The sequence below is a fragment of the Budorcas taxicolor genome, chromosome 3 (assembly GCF_023091745.1).
Source record: "Budorcas taxicolor isolate Tak-1 chromosome 3, Takin1.1, whole genome shotgun sequence".
Lineage (NCBI taxonomy): Eukaryota > Metazoa > Chordata > Mammalia > Artiodactyla > Bovidae > Budorcas > Budorcas taxicolor.
Genome location: NC_068912.1, coordinates 57390523 through 57409927, shown reverse-complemented (window position 1 = coordinate 57409927; position 19405 = coordinate 57390523). Strand labels below are relative to the sequence as shown.

General features: G+C 38.3%; 1 protein-coding gene across 1 annotated transcript in view; it reads left to right on the top strand.

The window, feature by feature from the left end:
• CLCA2 (chloride channel accessory 2) overlaps positions 1 to 10841 on the top strand; it is a 42381-nt gene extending 31540 nt beyond the window's left edge. The window contains 2 exon segments of the mRNA XM_052637901.1: positions 1634 to 1867; positions 10399 to 10841. Coding sequence (XP_052493861.1) covers positions 1634 to 1867; positions 10399 to 10841 — 677 coding nt within the window.
• Positions 10842 to 19405: the final 8564 nt, after the last annotated feature.

Sequence of the window (19405 nt, the reverse complement as noted above, 5' to 3'; positions counted from 1 at the left end):
GCGACCTCATGGACTGCAGCCTACCAGGCTCCTCTATCCATGGGATTTGCCAGGCAAGAGTACTGGAGTGGGGTGCCATTGCCTTCTCCGACCAAGCCTCTAAGCCTCTAAGTGTTGGCAATTATCAGAGCTTAGTCTTAACCTTCTCAGTCTTCTATCTGGAGCCACACTGCCTGAGTTTGAAATCTAGTTCCTCTATTTACCAGTTGTGTGACTTTTGGCAAGTCACTTAGACTGTATACTTAGCTTCATCATCTAAAAACATGGGGGTAATTGTGCTCTCCACATAGCACTGCTGAAAATGTTAAATAGTTGCTACATGGAAGGTACTTTAAAAAGTGCCTGACATATAGCAAGCACTTGGCAAATGCTATTTGTTTTTACAGCTGAAATTCTTACTGGGCAATATCATTAACCTATATGGCTTTAATAACATCTTTATGCTGATAATTTCCAAATTTGGAGGTTCAAAATTATTAAATGTAGCTAAAACTTCTTCTTTGAGCTTAAAATCTATGTCTAACTGGCTCCTTGACATCATCAGTTAGGTGATTTACAGGGACCACAAACCTTGAAACTTAAATTTGTCTTCTCCTCTTAGCCTGTTTGTCTTCCCATTTGCTCATTTTAGGAAAGTGGGAGCTATTCTTTTGGTCCTCAACTTTCTCTCCTTTACCATTCCATATTCAAATGCATAACCAGATTTTGCTGGTTTTTATCTCTAAAATACATTTAAAAATGCCTGCCACCCCTCCACTGCTGTTACCAGCCCAAGCTACCATCTTCTTCCATCTGGACTGTTGCAGTACCCTCACTGCTCTCTATGCTAGTCCATTCTCCACTGAGAGCAGCCAGAGTGACCTGTCAGAGAGCAACGTGACCATATCACTGCTTTGCTTCCCCACAGCATGTAGGATTAAACTATAAAACTATTATAGTGGCCCACAAGGTCCTGCTTGAACTTCTCTCTCCTGTCTCATCTCAAACTATCTTCCTCCTAGATTTAAATTTTTCTAATGTGCAAAACTCTTCCATACCTCAAGATTTTTTACTCAGCTTGTTCTCTCTGCCTGGAATGTTCTTAACCTCTACTCTTTATCTCCCTGATTCCTACTCATACTATAGGAAATCTTTAAATGTTACTTCCCTGATACCACTTTAAATTATTTGTTGTTGCTTAGTTGCTAAGTCCTGTCTAATTCTTTATGACCTCATGGACTGTAGCCCACCCGGCTCCTCTGTCCATGGGATTTCCCAGGCAGGAATACTGGAGTGGGCTGCCATTTCCTTCTCCAGGACATCTTACCGACCCAGGGACGGAACTTGCTGCTCCTGTATTGGCAGGCAAAGCACCCTTCCTTTTTTTTCTTCCAACATTTGCCACAATTATAAAACATGTGATAAATTCTGTGAAGGACACTGTTCTGTCTATGATTGCTGGCACAGCATATGCCCTCAAAATACTTATTGAATGAATGAATGGTTGAATGAATAAAAGAACTGTTGAATAAACAAACTTATTCTAAAGATGTAGCAAAGGAAATAAGGTCTTAAAATGTCAATAATTATAAAAACAAGCTATCCAGGAGATTGTAATTTGTTGTTTTGGCTATTCTTTTCTTTGATGTCACAGGTAATATTCAGATGAATGCCCCAAGAAAACCAGTGGGCAGGAGTGAGGAGGAGCAAAAGTGGGGCTTTAGCCGAATAAGCTCAGGGGGCTCCTTTTCTGTGCTGGGCGTTCCGGCTGACCCACATCCTGATGTGTTTCCACCATGCAAAATTATTGACTTGGAAGCTGTAAAAGAGGAAGAAGAGGTGATTTTATCCTGGACAGCACCTGGAGAAGACTTAGACCAGGGCCAGGGTAGGTTTCTTCCTTTCATTATCTATTTTTCTACAAAGTGGCGTTTCCAGTTACTGTCAGGGGCCAGTTGGGTAAAAATAGCTTTGGGGATTTACAGCTGACAAAGTTACAGAGGGTTGTCATGAAAAGTTTTGAGTTGCTGATAAGGCCATGTATCCTGGAGTACAGAAAGAGAATGTATCAGCTCCCCCAGGATTGAAGAGGTCCTGGTAGACTTATGACACTAATATAGAAACCTCTGTTGGAAACATAAATATCATATGTAACAGTGATCTAGTCAAAAGAAATGGGTTTTACATGACAGAGCATGGACTTTTAAATACTGGAGGCAATTAGTTTTCTGAAGATTGAATGGTAAATTGTAAATTCAAGGATTTGCAATTCAGGTTTAAGGGAATAATTCCTGTAAGTCATGAAGTACTTGGCACACTGTCCTCTCCTACTTCTGGTCATCATTTTTTGTTAGGGAGGCTCAGACCTGTTCTCCAACTTGAGGCTTTCTAACCCTTGCTTGGACATGATGAGTTCCTTCTTCTACCCTTTCTTTTCTAATGCTTTTATGCCAGCCTCCAGGCTTCCACCTACCTCAATTTCTTGATAGCAACTCAACAGACTAAATTTTCTGAAAGAATAAATGTTCCAACATCTTTGCCATTACCAAAACATGATTATCGTTGGTTACACATGAAACAGTTGATTTCCTAAAGCCTCTGATTGAGATTTCTGTAGGAACCAACCTTCTCTCTTGAAAGCTAATTTGTCAATATCAGTGAATAACAGTGGCCACCTTAGGCCTCTGCCAGTCTTGCTTTCGAATTGGATTTTTTTTTTTTTTTTTTGGCTTATAATTCTCTACTATTCTCTCCAGAAAGTGTCTTACTTACAAATAATTCTGCACTGCTGAGAAACAGTCAATATTGTAGTTTTTCTGTTATCACAGTCTATCTCTTCTTGCTAGAGAAGAAAGAAGAGAAACATTTCACATTCTAATTTAAGGATTCTCCTAATTTAAAGTTTGGAAATATGAATTAATTGAAACTGTGGGATGGGTGTATCGCTTGTATAATGGAAACAGCTGTAACTTAACATTAGAGCCAAAGAGTAGTCCCCACTGTGACTACAAGCCCAGCTGTTGGATCTTTGGCAGTTTGCTTAAACTCTATTAGCCTCAGTTGCATGTGTGAAAAATAGAACTAAGAATATTTATTTCACAAAGTATTATAAATATGAACTAAGGTGACATGTAGAATACAAAATGGAGGAGAAAGAGGGCCCAGTAAATTTCCTGGACTCTTGATTTGTGTTGCTAGAGTTCTGTAGCTTCTTATTTGAAGTAAGTAGCCACCCACACTCACTCCCATCTTTATGTAAAAGTAAGTGTCGTGCCAGCCATCTAGTATTTTTCCTCTTTCCTCACTGCCTCAGAAGCACAGTAGTGTGAAAAGAGACAAGCTCAGCCTACTGGTAACTGTGTTCCCAGTTCTCAGTGGTTTCAACTATACCACTGAATTAAGAGCACAAAGAAAATGGGTGTACAGTGTCAGTGATTTTGAATGGCTTGAAAAGAAGAAACACAACTGAATGGAACTTTAGAACTGATATTACAAAGGGCTTTAGAAAGGGAGAGAGGATTTCACACATTCACGTAAATGGCCCTGCAGGAAGGGGAGGGTGACTAGAGCAGGGTGACTAAAGCATATCAGCCCTGCTACAATGTGAAATCTCAGATCACAGAAGATCAGGGCGTAGGGAGTGGTTAGATGTGTATGGACTTGCCGAGATCACTCAATTGTAACTGATTTGATGACCCAGCAATGGCAAAATTGACCAATTAGCCATGAGTATACCAACTAGCAAGTAGGTGCCTGTTTAACTCATAAACATGTGCTTTCACCCTCTTTTTTTTTTTTTTTTTTCACAAATTGTTGTCTAGAAAGGTGTGATATTCACCTCTATCACCAGAGTTAAAAACAATCAGGATATTTCTCTGGCATTACAATTATGAAAATTTTCACTATTCTTAAAAACCTTATTAGCAATAAATGAACAACTCATATATATCACTGTATATACAGTACCAACTCTTTACCATATACAATATACTATAAAAAGAAGACAAAGTATATGAAACAAGCAAAATATTATCAGATCATTATTATGTATGGGAATATATGTGGACAAGGTATTATGGAAATAGGTTATTTCCTTAACTCTTCATTAAGAGTATGGGTTAATAACTGTTAAAACTGAGTTTTTATTATTTACCATGTGCTAAGTCGCTTCAATATGTCCAATTCTTTGCGACCCCATAGACTGTAGCCCGCCAGGCTCCTCTGTGCATGGAATTCTCCAGGCAAGAATACTGGAGTGGGTTGTCCTGCCCTTCTCCAGGGGATCTTCCCGACCTAGGGACTGAACCTGCATCTTTTATGTCTCCTGCATTGGCAGGTGGGTTCATTACCACTAGCACCACCTAAGCAATATTAAGTGCCCAGTACAGTGCTAAGTGAAAGTGAAAGTCTTTCAGTCATGTCCAACTCTTTGCGACCCCATAGTCCATGGAATTCTCTAGGCCAGAATACTGGAGTGGGTGGCCTTTTCCTTCTCCAGGGGATCTTTTCAACCAGGGAATAAACCCAGGTGTCCTGCATTGCAGGTAGACTGTTTACCAGCTGAGCCACAAGGAAAGCCCAAGGATACTGGAGTGGGTAGCCTATCCCTTCTACAGCAGATCTTCCTGACCCAGGAATCGAACCAGGGTCTCCTGCATTGCAGGTGGATTCTTTACCAACTGAGCTATCAGGGAAGCCTGTAAACAGTGCTAAACATTATATAAAAGTAATTTAAGATGGTATTACACTCCAAGAACTTATAATCCTACATTAAGAGAGAAAAGACATAAAATAGTCAAGAAACCATTTTATGTATTACACGGTGCCATTTGTATAATTCAGACTTTGGGAGCTAAAGGTATTAAAAGGATGTAGAGTGAGTGGAAGCAGATGAAAGGCCAGCTTCTAGTGCCAGGGGCCTGAGCAGAGTCTTTGGAGTAGTGACAGAGCACAAAAGCACCAAACTTGCACTTCCTTCCTTGCAGCTTCCCATGTGTCTAACAGCCTGACTTTCAAACTGTTTCTTCTGACATCTTTTCATTGTGTTCTTATACAACTGTCATTGAATATATTCTCTTTACAAACTTGAAAATTGGCTGCTTTTGAAAAGCTTTTCAGTAACAATGGTTTTTTCCCACTTCCCCCAAACCTCAGTTACATTTCTTGGGTGGAAGAAGGCCCAATGTAGGAGAAACATAAAATAATCCTTAAGGGATGGTTTGGATTTCAAATGAAGAGAGGAAGTAGGAACTGTACCCACTGACAAAGAGTAAACTCCCTGAAGATGGGGTCAAGTTTTTGATTCTCCATGTACTAAAAATTTATTGGCAAAGATGCTAATGAAAGTGTAAACCTTGGTAACTGGAAAAGTAGCTTATTGGGAAATGGGAAATAGGTAATAGGGGACAGTGCAGCCTAGCAGAAGGCTGCACAACATAGTGTTAAGGTATTGAGCTCTGGAATCAGACGGACCACCTTTTATCTGTGTAGCCTTAGGCAAGTTACTTGATTTCTCTAAACTTTTGGTTTCTATGAAAATGCAGATAGTGAGAGTACCCGTCTTAGTTGAGAGAACTGAATGAGAAAAGGCACAGAGAGGGATTAAAACAATGTGTGTGTGTGTGTGTGTGTGTGTGTGTGTGTGTGTGCGTGCGCGCGCGCGCTAAGTTGCTTCAGTCTTGTCCAACTGTTTGTGACCACATGGACTGTAGCTTGCCAGGCTCCTCTATCCAGGATTATCCAGGCAATAATACTGGAGTTGGTTGCCATGCCCTCCTCCAGAGGATCTTCCCGACCCAGGGATTGAATCTGTGTCTCATATGTCTCCTGCTTTGGCAGGCAGGTTCTTTACCACTAGTGCCCCTGGGAAGCCCAAAACAGTGTCTACTCCATACTAAATGCTCAGTAAATAGCAGCAGTTATAACATTTTGGAGCCTGAAAGGATCTTAAAGATAAACTAGTCTGACCCCTTGTTCTAAATGCAAGGGAATATTCCTGAGAGGTTAAGTGTCTTGCTCATGGCCTTGAGAGCTGCTTTCATAGGCTGATATATACTGGGAATGTACAAAAAGTGAAGTCGCTCAGTCATGTCCGACTTTTTGCAACCCCATGGACTGTAGCTTACCAGGCTCCTCTGTCCATGGGATTTTCCAGGCAAGAATACTGGAGTGGGTTGCCATTCCCTTCTCCAGGAGATCTTCCCGACCTATGGATTGAACCCGGGTCTCCCGCACTGTAGGCAGACACTTTACCATCTGAGCCACCAGGGAAGTCACTTGAGAAAGTACAGGTAGAGGCCAAAACTAGAGATATACCTAAGAGGTCAAAGATACAGAACCAGCCCATTTTCTTTCTCACAGGGAGACAACTGTTGTAAACAGAAAGAAACCTTTCGTGAATGTATGAGCTGAATTAGTTTTGAGTCTTTGTAGTTACACAGTTGTCCTGAACCATTTTTAATAGCTGCTCATTGTTGAAAGTATATGGTGCTTGGAATTAGAAGAAATGAGTTCATTTCCCATACTACAGCTCCCTAACTTGACTATAGGCATGACATTTAACCTTCTGAGTCCCAGTCTTTTTTATTTTAAAATGGGATGATCAACTTCACACAGGGAGAACTAGGTATGTGGAAAATCTATGTAAATGCAAAGGCTTATGGAATATTACTTGTTTCATTATTTAAGAGAAGATTCTGGCACAGCCCCATGGGGAGGGCTTTCTCTATAGAGAACAAAGGGCATAGGAAAAATGAACACGTTCCATTGTGAGTGTAGATCCGATGGTCAGCCTAGTTTCTCATTCATATCTGTACAATTGTATTTGATCCACAGTAGGAAGCAATTCAAGTGGGTTCACTCAGAGAATATTGGCTGATTGATAAATTTGAATATGAAGGTGATTTTTGTCTTGCCAGCCTTCTTTAACAGTGTTTTACTCTAATTACAACTCTGGAATATATATAGTCTCATTATTAAAAGTTATTATAGATTTAGAAAGTGCTCAAAACATAGTCACTAGAATATTTTTATTTTTTTAATTAAAACTCAGAATGTCCTGTTGTTTTTATTCCTGAGAATAAAATTGTTCTTTCTTGAATTCTGTTTACTGTTGAATCTATTTTTAACCATTTTAGGTAAGAATTATGCTATATTAGAGTGAGTACTACAGGTGGCTTTCTTCTGCAATTATTTCTGACCAATAATTTTGTTTTTGAGTTGATAATACATGAATATAGTTTGAAAGTAATAGCAATACAACAATATAAAACTTAACATTGCTGAATTATACACTTTAAAAAGTGGTAAAGATGGTAAAGTTTATGTTATGGGTATTTTACCACAGTTTTAAAGGTCAAAACAATATAAGGAAAATCAAAACAAAATTCTGCCCTCATTTACTCAAATTTTTATGTTCTATCAATTGCATTTTTCTTAAATTATCAGAATCTGCCTTGCATTAATATTATACCACTACACATATAGAAAGAGACATGGGTGGCTCAGATGGTAAAGAATCTGCCCGCAATGCAGGAGACCTGGGCTGGATCCCTGGGTTGGGAAGATCCCTTGGAGAAAGGGATGGCAACCAACTCCAGTATTCTTGTGGAGAATCCCATGGACAGAAGAGCCTAGTGGGCTACAGTCAATGGGGTTGCAAAGTCAGATTCAACTGAGCAACTAACACACATACACATACATATGTAATGTGTGAATCTTTCAAAAGTATACTTCCATTTACCCTCTGTCATCTGTTGTGGTCTTGCTGTCATAGATTTTACTTCTACATTTGTTGTAAACCCTACAATGCATTATTATGGCTTTTGTTTTAAACAATCAATTATCTTTCAAAGAAATTTTAAAGAGAAAAAATTTATCCTTTTTAATTACCTATCTAGTATAAACACCATTTCTAGTCTTCTTCTTTCCTTCCTGCAGATCAGATTTTTATAATTTCCTTTGTAGTTGAGGTCTTTGAGTAACAAATTTTCTCCATATTAACTTTTCTGAAATGTGTCCCTTAATTTTTAAAGGACATTTTTCACTAGGATGTAGAATTCTAGGGCAACAAGTATTTCTATCAGCAGTTTAAATATATCATTTCATTGTCTTCTGGCCCCAGTTTTTTCTGATTAGTTAGCTTTAAATTATTTTCCTTTATCTTTGGTGTTCAGCAAATTGCCCATGATGTGACTCCAGTGTGGTTTTCTTACACTCACCCTGTTGGGGATTACTGAACTCTCCAAGTCTGTGGAGCACTCTTTTGATAAAATTTACAATATTTTTCAGCTGATAAATCTTCAAAAAATATCTACATTAATTTACTCTTCTTTCCTTCCTGGGTATTATATATCATATCATAACTTATCATATGCACTAAATGGATATGTCTGTGGATCTTAAAGGTCATTGAGATTCTGTTCAGTTTTTGTTCCTTTTCTTTAAGGAACCTGTCTTCAAGCTTACAAATTCTTTCTTCCATTGTGTCCAGTCTGCTACTAATCCTCTCAAATGATTTTTTTCACTATATTTTTTTCTAAAATTTCCATTTGTTTCCTCTTTAAAGTCTTCATATCTCTCTTCAAATTTCCTGTGCCTTCATTCACTATATCCAACTAGTCTTATGTGTAGACCATATTCACCATGGTTATTTTAAGATTCTTAACTATTAATTTCAAATCTGTCATTTGTGACTGCTTTGATTTGCTGACATATTTCTTGACTATATATCACATTTTCTCTTTCTTTGCATATCTAGTAATTTTTATTATATATTGGACATATGGTAGTAAATTATAGACCCTGGACTTTATTGTATTATCCTGAAGAGTTCTGAAATTTTCTAGTAGATACCTTGGATCACTTGGAATTTTAGGATGCTTGGTTTCACTTTTGGCTAGTGTTGGTCTATTTCAGTTTTGCTCTTAATCGTATAGCATATCCCTTAATCCTGGGACACAATTTTATTCCTAAGGCACAGCTTTTATAGTGTTTTATTAGGCATGTCAAGATACTTACCAAGCTCCTTTAATGTGACAAGACTCACACTCCAAACTCTATATCTCCCCTGTGATGGGCACTGGCAGAAGACTCTACTCCATTTATCAGCCATCTAGCTATGGTTGTTCCCTTGAGTCCTTGATTTTTCACCCACACATGTATAATTCAGAGGTCTTCCAATGATGTGAGAGAAGCTAATACCCAGATTTGATGCTCATCCCTCTGTAGCTCCCTTAATTTTCAACCACTCTGGCAAACCCACGCTTTCTCCTCTGATTTTTAAGACCAAGAAGATAGTAGCTTTGTGTATCAGTTCTAGATATCTGTACTGAAGTGGAAAGTACCTTCAAAGGAAAAGTTGTATAAATGTAAATCAGTCCCAATCTGGTTTTCTTCTTTTACAGGTTGTAACTCCTTTGGTTCTTGTTTGTTTTTATCAGATTCTAGTTTTTCTTTCCCCTTCCTTTCTTCCTTCAGAATTTATATATATTATCTGCTAGTGAGTTAGTCCAATAGAAGCCACTCAACCATTACCATTTATCTTTAAGTTACAAATATTTTTGTCACTTAGCATATATGTTTATATTTTGCTTAGGAGTCTTTATCCCATGTAGAAATTTTTATTTTATGTGTATAAATTCATGGAATTTTTTGTTTATGGCATCTGAATCTTGAGTCCTAATTATAAGGTCCTTTTCCACTTCAAGTTTACAAAGAAATTCATGCATTGTTTCCTACTTCTTAATATTTTTTTACATCAAACTTTTTATTTACTTTGGAGTTTTTATCCTGAAAAAAATGTTTGCAGTATGGATCATATTTTTTCCAGCTTTTGCCCAATTGTTTTAATATGATTATCAAGAAATTGTACCTCCCCCCATTAACTTGGATTCTATCTTTATCATATACTAAATTCCTGAATATGTCTTGGTTGATTTTTGTATATGGATCTATTCATGTACCTGTACTGCAGTTTTCTAGCTGTTGAAGCATTGCAGGGTTTTTCATCTGATAAAGTCAGTCCTTCCACTATAAATTTGCTATTTTGTAAATTTATATGGTTAATTTTGATTATTTAGTTTCTGTTTAAACTTGCAATAAGCTTGTTAAAACAGAAACTAGAGATACTTTTAATAAAATCGTGTAAAATTTACAAAATAACTTAGGGACAATACAACATCTTTTATTGTGTTGAATCTTGCTATTGAAAACATAATAAAACTTCTCTCTTATTCAGGTTTTAGTATGAGTTCTTATGTAGTGTCTTAAAAGTTTTGTTCATATGCATATTTCTCTCCTTGTTTATTCATAGGCATCTTGATATTTTTGGTTGCTATTGTCATTAAGCCATTTCTAATAAACTAGAGAGTTTATTCAAAATCACTTAACTTCCCCATTTGTATTTTTTTTTAATTTCAGCTAACAGCTATGAAATAAGAGTGAGTAAAAGTCTGCAGAATATTCAAGATGACTTTAACAATGCTATTTTAGTGAATACATCGAAGTTAAATCCTCAGCAAGCTGGCACCAAGGAGATATTTAAATTCTCATCAGAGCTTTTCACAAACGGACCTGAATATCAACCTGATGGAGAGGCACAAAAAAGCCACAGAATTTATATGGCAATACGAGCAGTAGACAGAAACTCCTTAAAGTCTGCTGTCTCTAACATTGCCCAGGCATCTCTGTTGATTCTCCCAAACTCTTCTCCTGTACTTGACAGAGATGATCTTATATTAAAAGGAGTTCTGACAGCGATAGGTATTATAGGAATCATTTGCCTCACTATAGTTGTAACACACTGTGTTTTAAACAGGAAAAAGAGAGCAGGTAAGAAAGAGAATGAAACAAAATTACTATGAGCAAATGTACAGAGTACATTCCCTCTTAAATATAAGATCCATGGCTTTTTCACTTTACAAAAACATACTAATAAAGTCAAATTAAAATCAAATTATTAAAAACGCCTTGAGTTTCTGTGCAATATAGATCAGAATTTTACACCGTAAATACACAAAAAAATCTTTTTTATAGCATTAATTGAGGGGGAGGGGAATTAGAAAAGCTTTAGGCTTTGGCTATAGACAAAATAATGGAATTTATTCTCTAAGTTAATGTGTTTAAAGGCAAAGGCAATAGCAAAAGTGAATCAAAGATTCAAAAGTTTGCTCTATTGAAGAGGAAAACTAGGTTCAAGTAAAGAGAAGGAAGTTATGCCTGAATGATACAGTATAATTATCTACATGGAGCAATTGTTCAGTTGCTATGATTAATTTTTCATTTCTCCTTATTTGTTCAGAACAGGTTGTTTGTTTATGACTAAAGGTCAAGTTGTATTTAATATATGAAGCACCTATTGTAAAGTCCTTTTCTTCTTTCATTTGGTTAAGTAGACTACAGATAGATGCCACTGCTAATGCTCAAAGAGATTTGGTTCACTGTAAGAGTTAACCTTAAAATGTAGGTATTATCCTTGTCCCCTGACACTGGTTTTATAACAGAGGTATATTAAATTTATTGCTTATAATGTTCTACTCTTATCAAAGAAGCTTTCCACATAATTTGCTCTGAGTGTTATTCAATGAAAATGGTTATAGTTCTCATAGGACTAAGTAAAGAAAAAAGTACATAGTTCTGAGCTTATTTTAACACACATATAGGCTATATCATTTCATTCAACTTCAACCAAAGAAGTCACAGGGGAGAAACTGACCTTTGGAAATTATTAACTAATTCTGTTTTTTACTGTTTAAATAAGACTTCAGGAATCTTTTCCCCATAAAAGATTATTTACCTACAGGTATTTACCTACAGGGGTGGATGGTGACTATAGAGAGGCAAGCACAGGTCATAAGGAAATAAAAAGTCATCTTTTATTTAATTTCACTCTTATCTTTTTAAGATTATGGGGCAATAAAATTGCATGCTTTGCATATTATAGAACCAAAAATTTTATTGGGTAAATATAAACAATAATGTGGAATAGAACTGTTTCATTACTAGCACCAACTAGGAATGACTGTTAGATTGAGTTTTAGAGATGGACTTCCCTGGTGGCTCAGACGGTAAAGCATCTGTCTACGATGTGGGAGACTTGGGTTTGATCCCTGGGTCGAGAAGATTCCCTGGAGAAGGAAATGGCAACCTACTCCAGTACTCTTGCGTCGAAAATCCCATGGATGGAGGAGCCTGGTGCAGGCTACTGCCCATGGGGTCTCAAAGAGTAGGACACAACTGAGCGACTTCACTTTCACTTTCACTTTGGAGGTGGAGAGGAAATAGTGGGGAGCTGGACCAAGAATGCAAAGAGACAAAGAGCATGAAACCTTGAGTAAGAGACTCCAGAACAGTGCTGGGGAGTAAAATGACCAGCAAATACCTCTAGGCTGTCTCCTTGCAGTTCCTATGACATCCCAGGTCTGGCCTGTCACATGCTGAGTCTCATGGTGCCTAAATTTTCACTGTTGGGGACTTCAAGACTTCATTTGGCAGGCAGTCCCTCAGCCCTTTCTTCCATCATGTCTGGTATCCTGGGATGTGCTTTTTTGTAGCTTCAATGAGCTGGTAAAATACTAAGATGGGGTGGGTGGGTTTTCAAATGTTTTCCTCAATTTATAAATAGGGAAATGAAGGGTTAAGGGAGTAATCTAAAGCACTGTGCTGGCTAATGGCAGAGTATACAGGAGTCAAGTTGCCATAATGCTCCTTCACTCCTGTCTATTTTTTAAATTCATTTATTTGTTTATTTTGGCAGTGTTGGTCTTTGCTGCCGTGTGGGCTTTCTCTAGTTGCAGCAAGCAGGGGTTACTCTTTGTTGTGCGTGACGGCTCCTCATTGTCATGGCTTCTCTCGTTGCAGAGCGTGAGCTCTAGGCAGACAGGCTTTGGCAGCTGCAGCACCCAGGTTCTAGAGCTTCAGGGCTTCAGTAACCATGGCACATGGACCCAGGTGCTTCTTGGCATGTGGGATCTTCCCAGACCAGGGATCGAATCTGCGTCCCCTGCACCGGCAAGTATAATCTCAACCACTAGACCACCAGGGAAGTCTACTCCTGTCTATTTAAGAAAATGTGGAAAGATGCAAGGGATTATGCCTAGAAATATTTAAATCTTCAAGGTTAATAAACAAGAAAACAGGGTTAGACTGAAGGAACAGGGTTTTTTTTTTCTTTTAGTTTTGTGGGTATAGTATGAACACATGGCTTTAAAGCCACAAATCACTGAATTGAGAGAGATAGAACTGAAACAGATTAATGATGTTGAAGTAGTAAACTGAAATATAGCAGAGCTGAAAGAGTGATCTCATCAAAGGTATAGGGTAAACAAGCGTCAGTGACTGTGAGGGAGTGAAAACCACTTTGTTGGCTTATCTTTTACTCATTGCAAGAAAGTATCCTTAAATGAGTGAGTTCTTTGAAAGAAACATGGTGCTTGCAACTGCTTGCTAGGAGCTCATCTCCTACCTAGGACACCTAGGCTTATGCAGGTGTACATTAGACAATAAGAAAGATGTGGTAAATGTGGGATGATCCTGATTTCAAGACTCCAGCAATCAACAACAGAACAGAGCCATAGGAAAGGAGGTGGTGCTGATCCTGAACAAATGATAAGGAATATAAATATATGGGAGCTGGGCCAAAGAGAATGAGGAACTCTAAAGTATTGGTCACTAGTGGGATACCACACGAATAGTGACATCCCTGATGATTTGATCCAAGATCGCAAGAGGAGGAAAAACTTTTGAGCCAATTGCTCAATTATTTGGGAGAGGAAAGAGAAGTTTAAGAATTTAAGGTGATATAAGCTGCTCTGCGGCTTAGTCATGTCCGACTCTCAGCAACCTCAGGGACTGTAGCACACCAGGCTCCTCTGTCTGTGGAATTCTCCAGGCAAGAATACTGGGATGGGTTGCTGTTCCCTTTTCCAGGGGATCTTCCCAACCCAGGGATCAAACCCAGCTTTCCTGCATTGCAGACAGATTCTTTACCATCTGAGCCACCAGGGAAGCCCAAAGATGGATAAGCTGCCTGGGAGGTAATAGAGGCAAGTATTATTCATATGTCAGAATGGTTAGTTATGCGATATATAGAAATCTGTTCCTGACATTGAGGACAATATCCTTTCCATTTTTACACTATTCTAGGGATAGTAAAAGAAGGTTAAATTTCAATGGGAGAGAGAGATTTTTAGGAGATGAATTCAGGTAGCCTATGTGCTGAGCAGATTGCTGTTATATGTACAATGCTGCCTGTTCCAAAAGTGCTTTTGCACCAGCATATTATTAGAAAGTCTACTAAAAATTATTTTGTTTGCTTTAGGTTTTGCCTTCTGCCATAATGTAATTATTTCAGAAGAACTGATCCCCACCTATATCATTTATTTAAAACATGATGAATCCAATTGCACTAATGGCAGATTTGTTCATATCAAACCAATCATCTTGCTGATAATATTTATAATCCTGGAAAAAAAGATAAATCACAACCCTTTGAAGGCACTGGAAACCAAGAAAAACAGGTGAAAACTGGAGGGGTTATGATCCTTGAAAAAAGGAACACAGTTTAGGTGATATCCACATTTAACCAGCATTTCCCCCAGAAGGCATTCCCAGTTTGCTCAGACTATCTGGATAGGGCTCAGGCAGAGAGCAGCAGTCTTACTGAGCTGGTAAACCAAAAGTAAGAGCTCTGGGTTCAGTCGCTCAGTCGTGTCCGACTCTTTTCGACCCCATGAATCGCAGCACACCAGGCCTCCCTGTCCATCACCAACTCCCGGAGTTCACTCAAACTCACGTCCATCGAGTCAGTGATGCCATCCAGCCATCTCATCCTTGGTCATTCCCTTCTCCTCCTGCCCCCAATCCCTCCCAGCATCAGAGTCTTTTCCAATGAGTCAACTCTTCGCATGAGGTGGCCAAAGCAGGTGACAACTGAGGGACATAATTCCAGAAAGGAAGCAACTATAAGGAGGAAATTCCCAAATCTGCAACTTCTTAATCCTTGGATAAATCCTAAACTGCAAAAGAGTGTAAAGGAAAATAAGAGCTTAGAGGCTAAAAGAGCTGAACAGAGATTTCAGCAACTGCCTCGTCCTGAGGAGAAAAAGTCTAAGGTTCAACCTCACCTAAGTTAGAGGGGGTGGTAAGCACCTTGTGTTTCCACTGAAACTCTAGAAGGGCCACAACAGTGTTAAGGATCACACCCACAGACTAAGAATTAGGCCCTAAAACCAAGGGCAAAACTAAAATAGATCTGTTCTGACAAAGTCTAAAACCAATACTCTATAGAATCAAGATTATCTTCACCAATAATCCAATTATGCTAGAACATAACTCAGAGAAAGAGGATATAACACAAAATGTTTACAGTTTATCATCCAGGATATAATAAAACATTAACATACACAGCAACAGCAGGAAATATGTTCTATAATTAATAAGAATAAAACTTTGTCAATAAAAGACAATCCAAAAATGATCCAGATTTGGAACTGGTAGATAATTAGATTATGATAACATTATAAATAAGATAAATTATAGGAAAAGATAGATATACGTGATTAATTGAGGAAGAATTTCAGGAAAGATGTCAAAGTCTTTAAAAACAGGCAAATCAGAATACTAAAATTGAAAAATGAAATGTATGGAAAAAGTCTGTAATGGATTTACAACAGATTGGCACTATAGAAGAAAGGATCATATGACTTAGAGAAAGGAAATTAGAAAACATTTCAATGGAAGCATTTCATTAAAAAAAAAAAAAAAAAAAACCAAATGACTTGTGTGACATTATCAAGTAGTCTAATGTACACGTAAATAAGTACCAGAATTAGAGGGAGGGAAATAGAGCATAAAATAGTCAAAGAAATATGAAAATTTTCCAAATTTGATTTAAACTACCAACCCACAGGTCTAACATGTTCAGTGATCTAAAATTTGTATCCATATAAAGAAAATAACACCTACATATATTATAGGAAAGTTGACTACTCATCAGAAATAATTGAGGACAGAAAAAAAACAAAATGATATCTTAGAGTGCTAAAAATTATCTGCCAATGAGGAGCTTTAAATTGAGCAAAGATATATTTTAAAATCTAGACAGCCAAAAATGTCAATAGTGCCATGATTGAGAAACCTGGCTTCATAGGGAAGAAGAGAAAGGCACCATTCATATGGATATTTGACACATGAATGTAAGAAAAGTGAAAAGTGGAAGTGAAAGTCTCTCAGTCCTGTCCGACTCTGTGAGTCCACGAACTGTACAGCCCATGGAATTCTCCAGGCCAGAATACTGGAGTGGAGAGCCTTTCCCTTCTCCAGGGGATCCTCCCAACCCAGATACCGAACCCAGGTCTCCCACACTACTGGTGGATTCTTTACCAGCAGAGCCAAAGGGGAAATGAGAGCAAAACTGAATCAGATCTAAATGAAATAAAGAAGACAAATGAATAGAAACAAATAGTTCAAATAAAGTGAAGACAGTCCATGTTAGAAGATTTAATTCATATGAGGCTGGTAGAAAATCTAGCTGATTAAAAATTAAGAAGGGAAATGGATATAAAGTTGGGTGGATGATGCTTTATGTGCTAAGATCTGTATATTATCTGTGAATGTAAAATACAGGGAAACAAGGAATAGAAGCAGAGGGGAAGTCAGATAAATAGTGGGCTCTGAAGAAATGAGAATCTGATTCATTTTGTATGTATCATAGGACTTTATTTTCTTGGGCTCCAAAATCACTGGAGATGGTGACTGCAGCCTTGAAATTAAAAGATGCTTGCTTCTTGGGAGGAAAGCTCTGACATACCTAGACAGTATATTAAAAAGCAGAGATATTACTTTGCCAGCAAAGGTCCGTATAGTCAAAGCTATGTTTTTTTCCAGTAGTCGTGTATGGATGTGGGGCTTCCCTTATGGGTCAGCTGGTAAAGAATCCTCCTGCAATGCGGGAGATCTGGGTTCGATCCCTGGGTTAGGAAGATCCCCTGGAGAAAGGAAAGGCTACCCATTCCAGTATTTTGGCCTGGAATATTCCATGGACTATACAGAATATATAGTTGGGTTGCAAAGAGTTGGACACTCAAGGAGTTGGAAACGGGTTCCATGGACTATACAGTCAGGTCGCAAAGAGTTGGACAAGACTGAGCGACTTTCACTTTCACATATATGGATGTGAGAATTGGACCATAAAGAAGGCTGAGCACCAAAGAACTGATGCTTTTAAACTGTGGTGTTGGAGAAGACTCTTAAAAGTCCCTTGGACTGCAAAGAGATTAAACCAGTCAATCCTAAAGGAAATCAACCCTGAATATCCATTGAAAGGACTGATGCTGACGCTGAAGCTCCATTAATTTGGCCACCTGATACGAAGAGCCAACTCATTAGAAAAGACCATGATGCTGGGAAAAATTGAAGGCAAGAGGAGAAGGGGAGGACAGAGGATGAGATGGTTGGATGGCATCACTGACTCAATGGACATGAGTTTGAGCAAGCTTCAGGAGATGGTGAGGAACAGGGAAGCCTGACATTCTGCAGTCCATGGGCTCACAAAGAGTCTGACACAACTGAGCAACTGAACAACAAATCATAGGAAGTAGAAAAAGCACAGCTCAGGCACAAAGATAGAGGCAAAATAAAATATGAAAGCTAGGGATACAGTTATAGAATACATGATGATAGACAGAGAAGTACTCAAAGGCACAGAAACATATGCTCATATGCACGGAGGTAACTAGAGCTTGTCCCCAAATGTCAAAATAGATGCCTCCCTCCATAAATTCCTTCTGCACTTAGACTATAAAGCTCTTATCAGCAAGATGATTCCGTGGATGGGTGGAGAGCAACCCAGATGGTGGCTACAGGTTGCTGTGCTTAGTTGCTTAGTTGCTCAGTCATGTCTGACTCTTTGCGACCCCATGGACTGTAACTCACTAGGTTCTCTAAGGCCACCTTTTCCTACATTCATGTGTCCATGGAGATTTTCCAGGCAGGAATACTGGAGTGGGTTTCTGTGCCCTTCTCCAGGGGACCTTTCAACCCAGGGATCAAACTCAGGTCTCCCGCATTGCAGGCAGATTCTTTACCGTTTGAGCCACCAGGGAGGCTGCTAAGTCTTACCAAAAAGCTGCTTTCTGAGAACACTTGTCTCAAGGGCACAAGAAGGAGGAATTCATTCAGTACAATGGGCAATAGCTTTCAACAGGAAGATATCCTGGCTTGTGGAACAGAAGCAACATAAGTTAGCAAACATTCAAAAGAACATTTATAAAACTTGCATAACCTTACTTCACACTAATATAGGAAAGAGGAAGCAACAGCATGAAGATAAAAGAAAACAGAGAGTGTTAAATGGAAGAATAAAGAAAAATAGGTTAGAAATTAAGAATAGAGAAAACAGAACTACCACTTCTATGCTAACATTTTAGGATTTCCAAATGATAGTATTTAGTCTAATATATTCAGAGAAGGTGATGGCACCCCAGCTCCAGTACTCTTGCCTGGAAAATCCCATGGACAGAGGAGCCTGGTAGGCTGCAGTCCATGGGGTCGCGAAAAGTCGGACACGACTGAGCAACTTCACTTTCACTTTTCACTTTCATGCATTGGAGAAGAAAATGGCAACCCACTCCAGTGTTCTTGCCTGGAGAATCTCAGGGATGGGGGAGCCTGGTGGGCTGCCGTCTATGGGGTCACACAGAGTCAGACACGATTGAAGCGACTTAGAAGCAGCAGTCTAATATTTTAGTTTTACATATGAATTTAGTTCACTTATAAAAGTAATACATGCTACTATTAAAACTACAGATGTTTAAGATGTGATAAAATAGATAATAAATAAGCTTACTTATTAATTCTCCTTCTTGCTATTGTAAAGTATATTTTGAGGGACAAATTATATTATGCTTGTACATATACTCTTGTACACCTGTATGAGTCTATTGGTAAATTCCTACGATGGAATTGCTATGTTGAAAGATAAACACACTTAAACTGTAATGCATATGTCATTCCAAAACATTTGTACCAATTTTTCTGTCATCAATAATGTATGAATACCTTGCAGTCTTATTACCATTACTAAAGGATGTCATGAACTAGGGGGTGGAAGCAGGAGTCATATTGAGATGCTATATGGCAAATGGCTTAAAGCTACCTATTAAACACACCAATGTCCTACATACATATACTGGTCATTCTTCCTTGATGCCATCTAATGCAAAGCCCCAGTTTCTTCATGTTGCTGACTACTCTCCAATCTTCCCCTTCAAGGCCACAGTTTGAGTAATGGAATAAAGAAGTGTAAAGATACTTCACGGAATAAATTCCATATGCCAAGAACTGTGCTGTTTTTTTTTAACTTTTCAATATTCAAAATACCAGTATACCATAATTAATATCATTAAAAGTAGATTTTATGCAGGAGGTA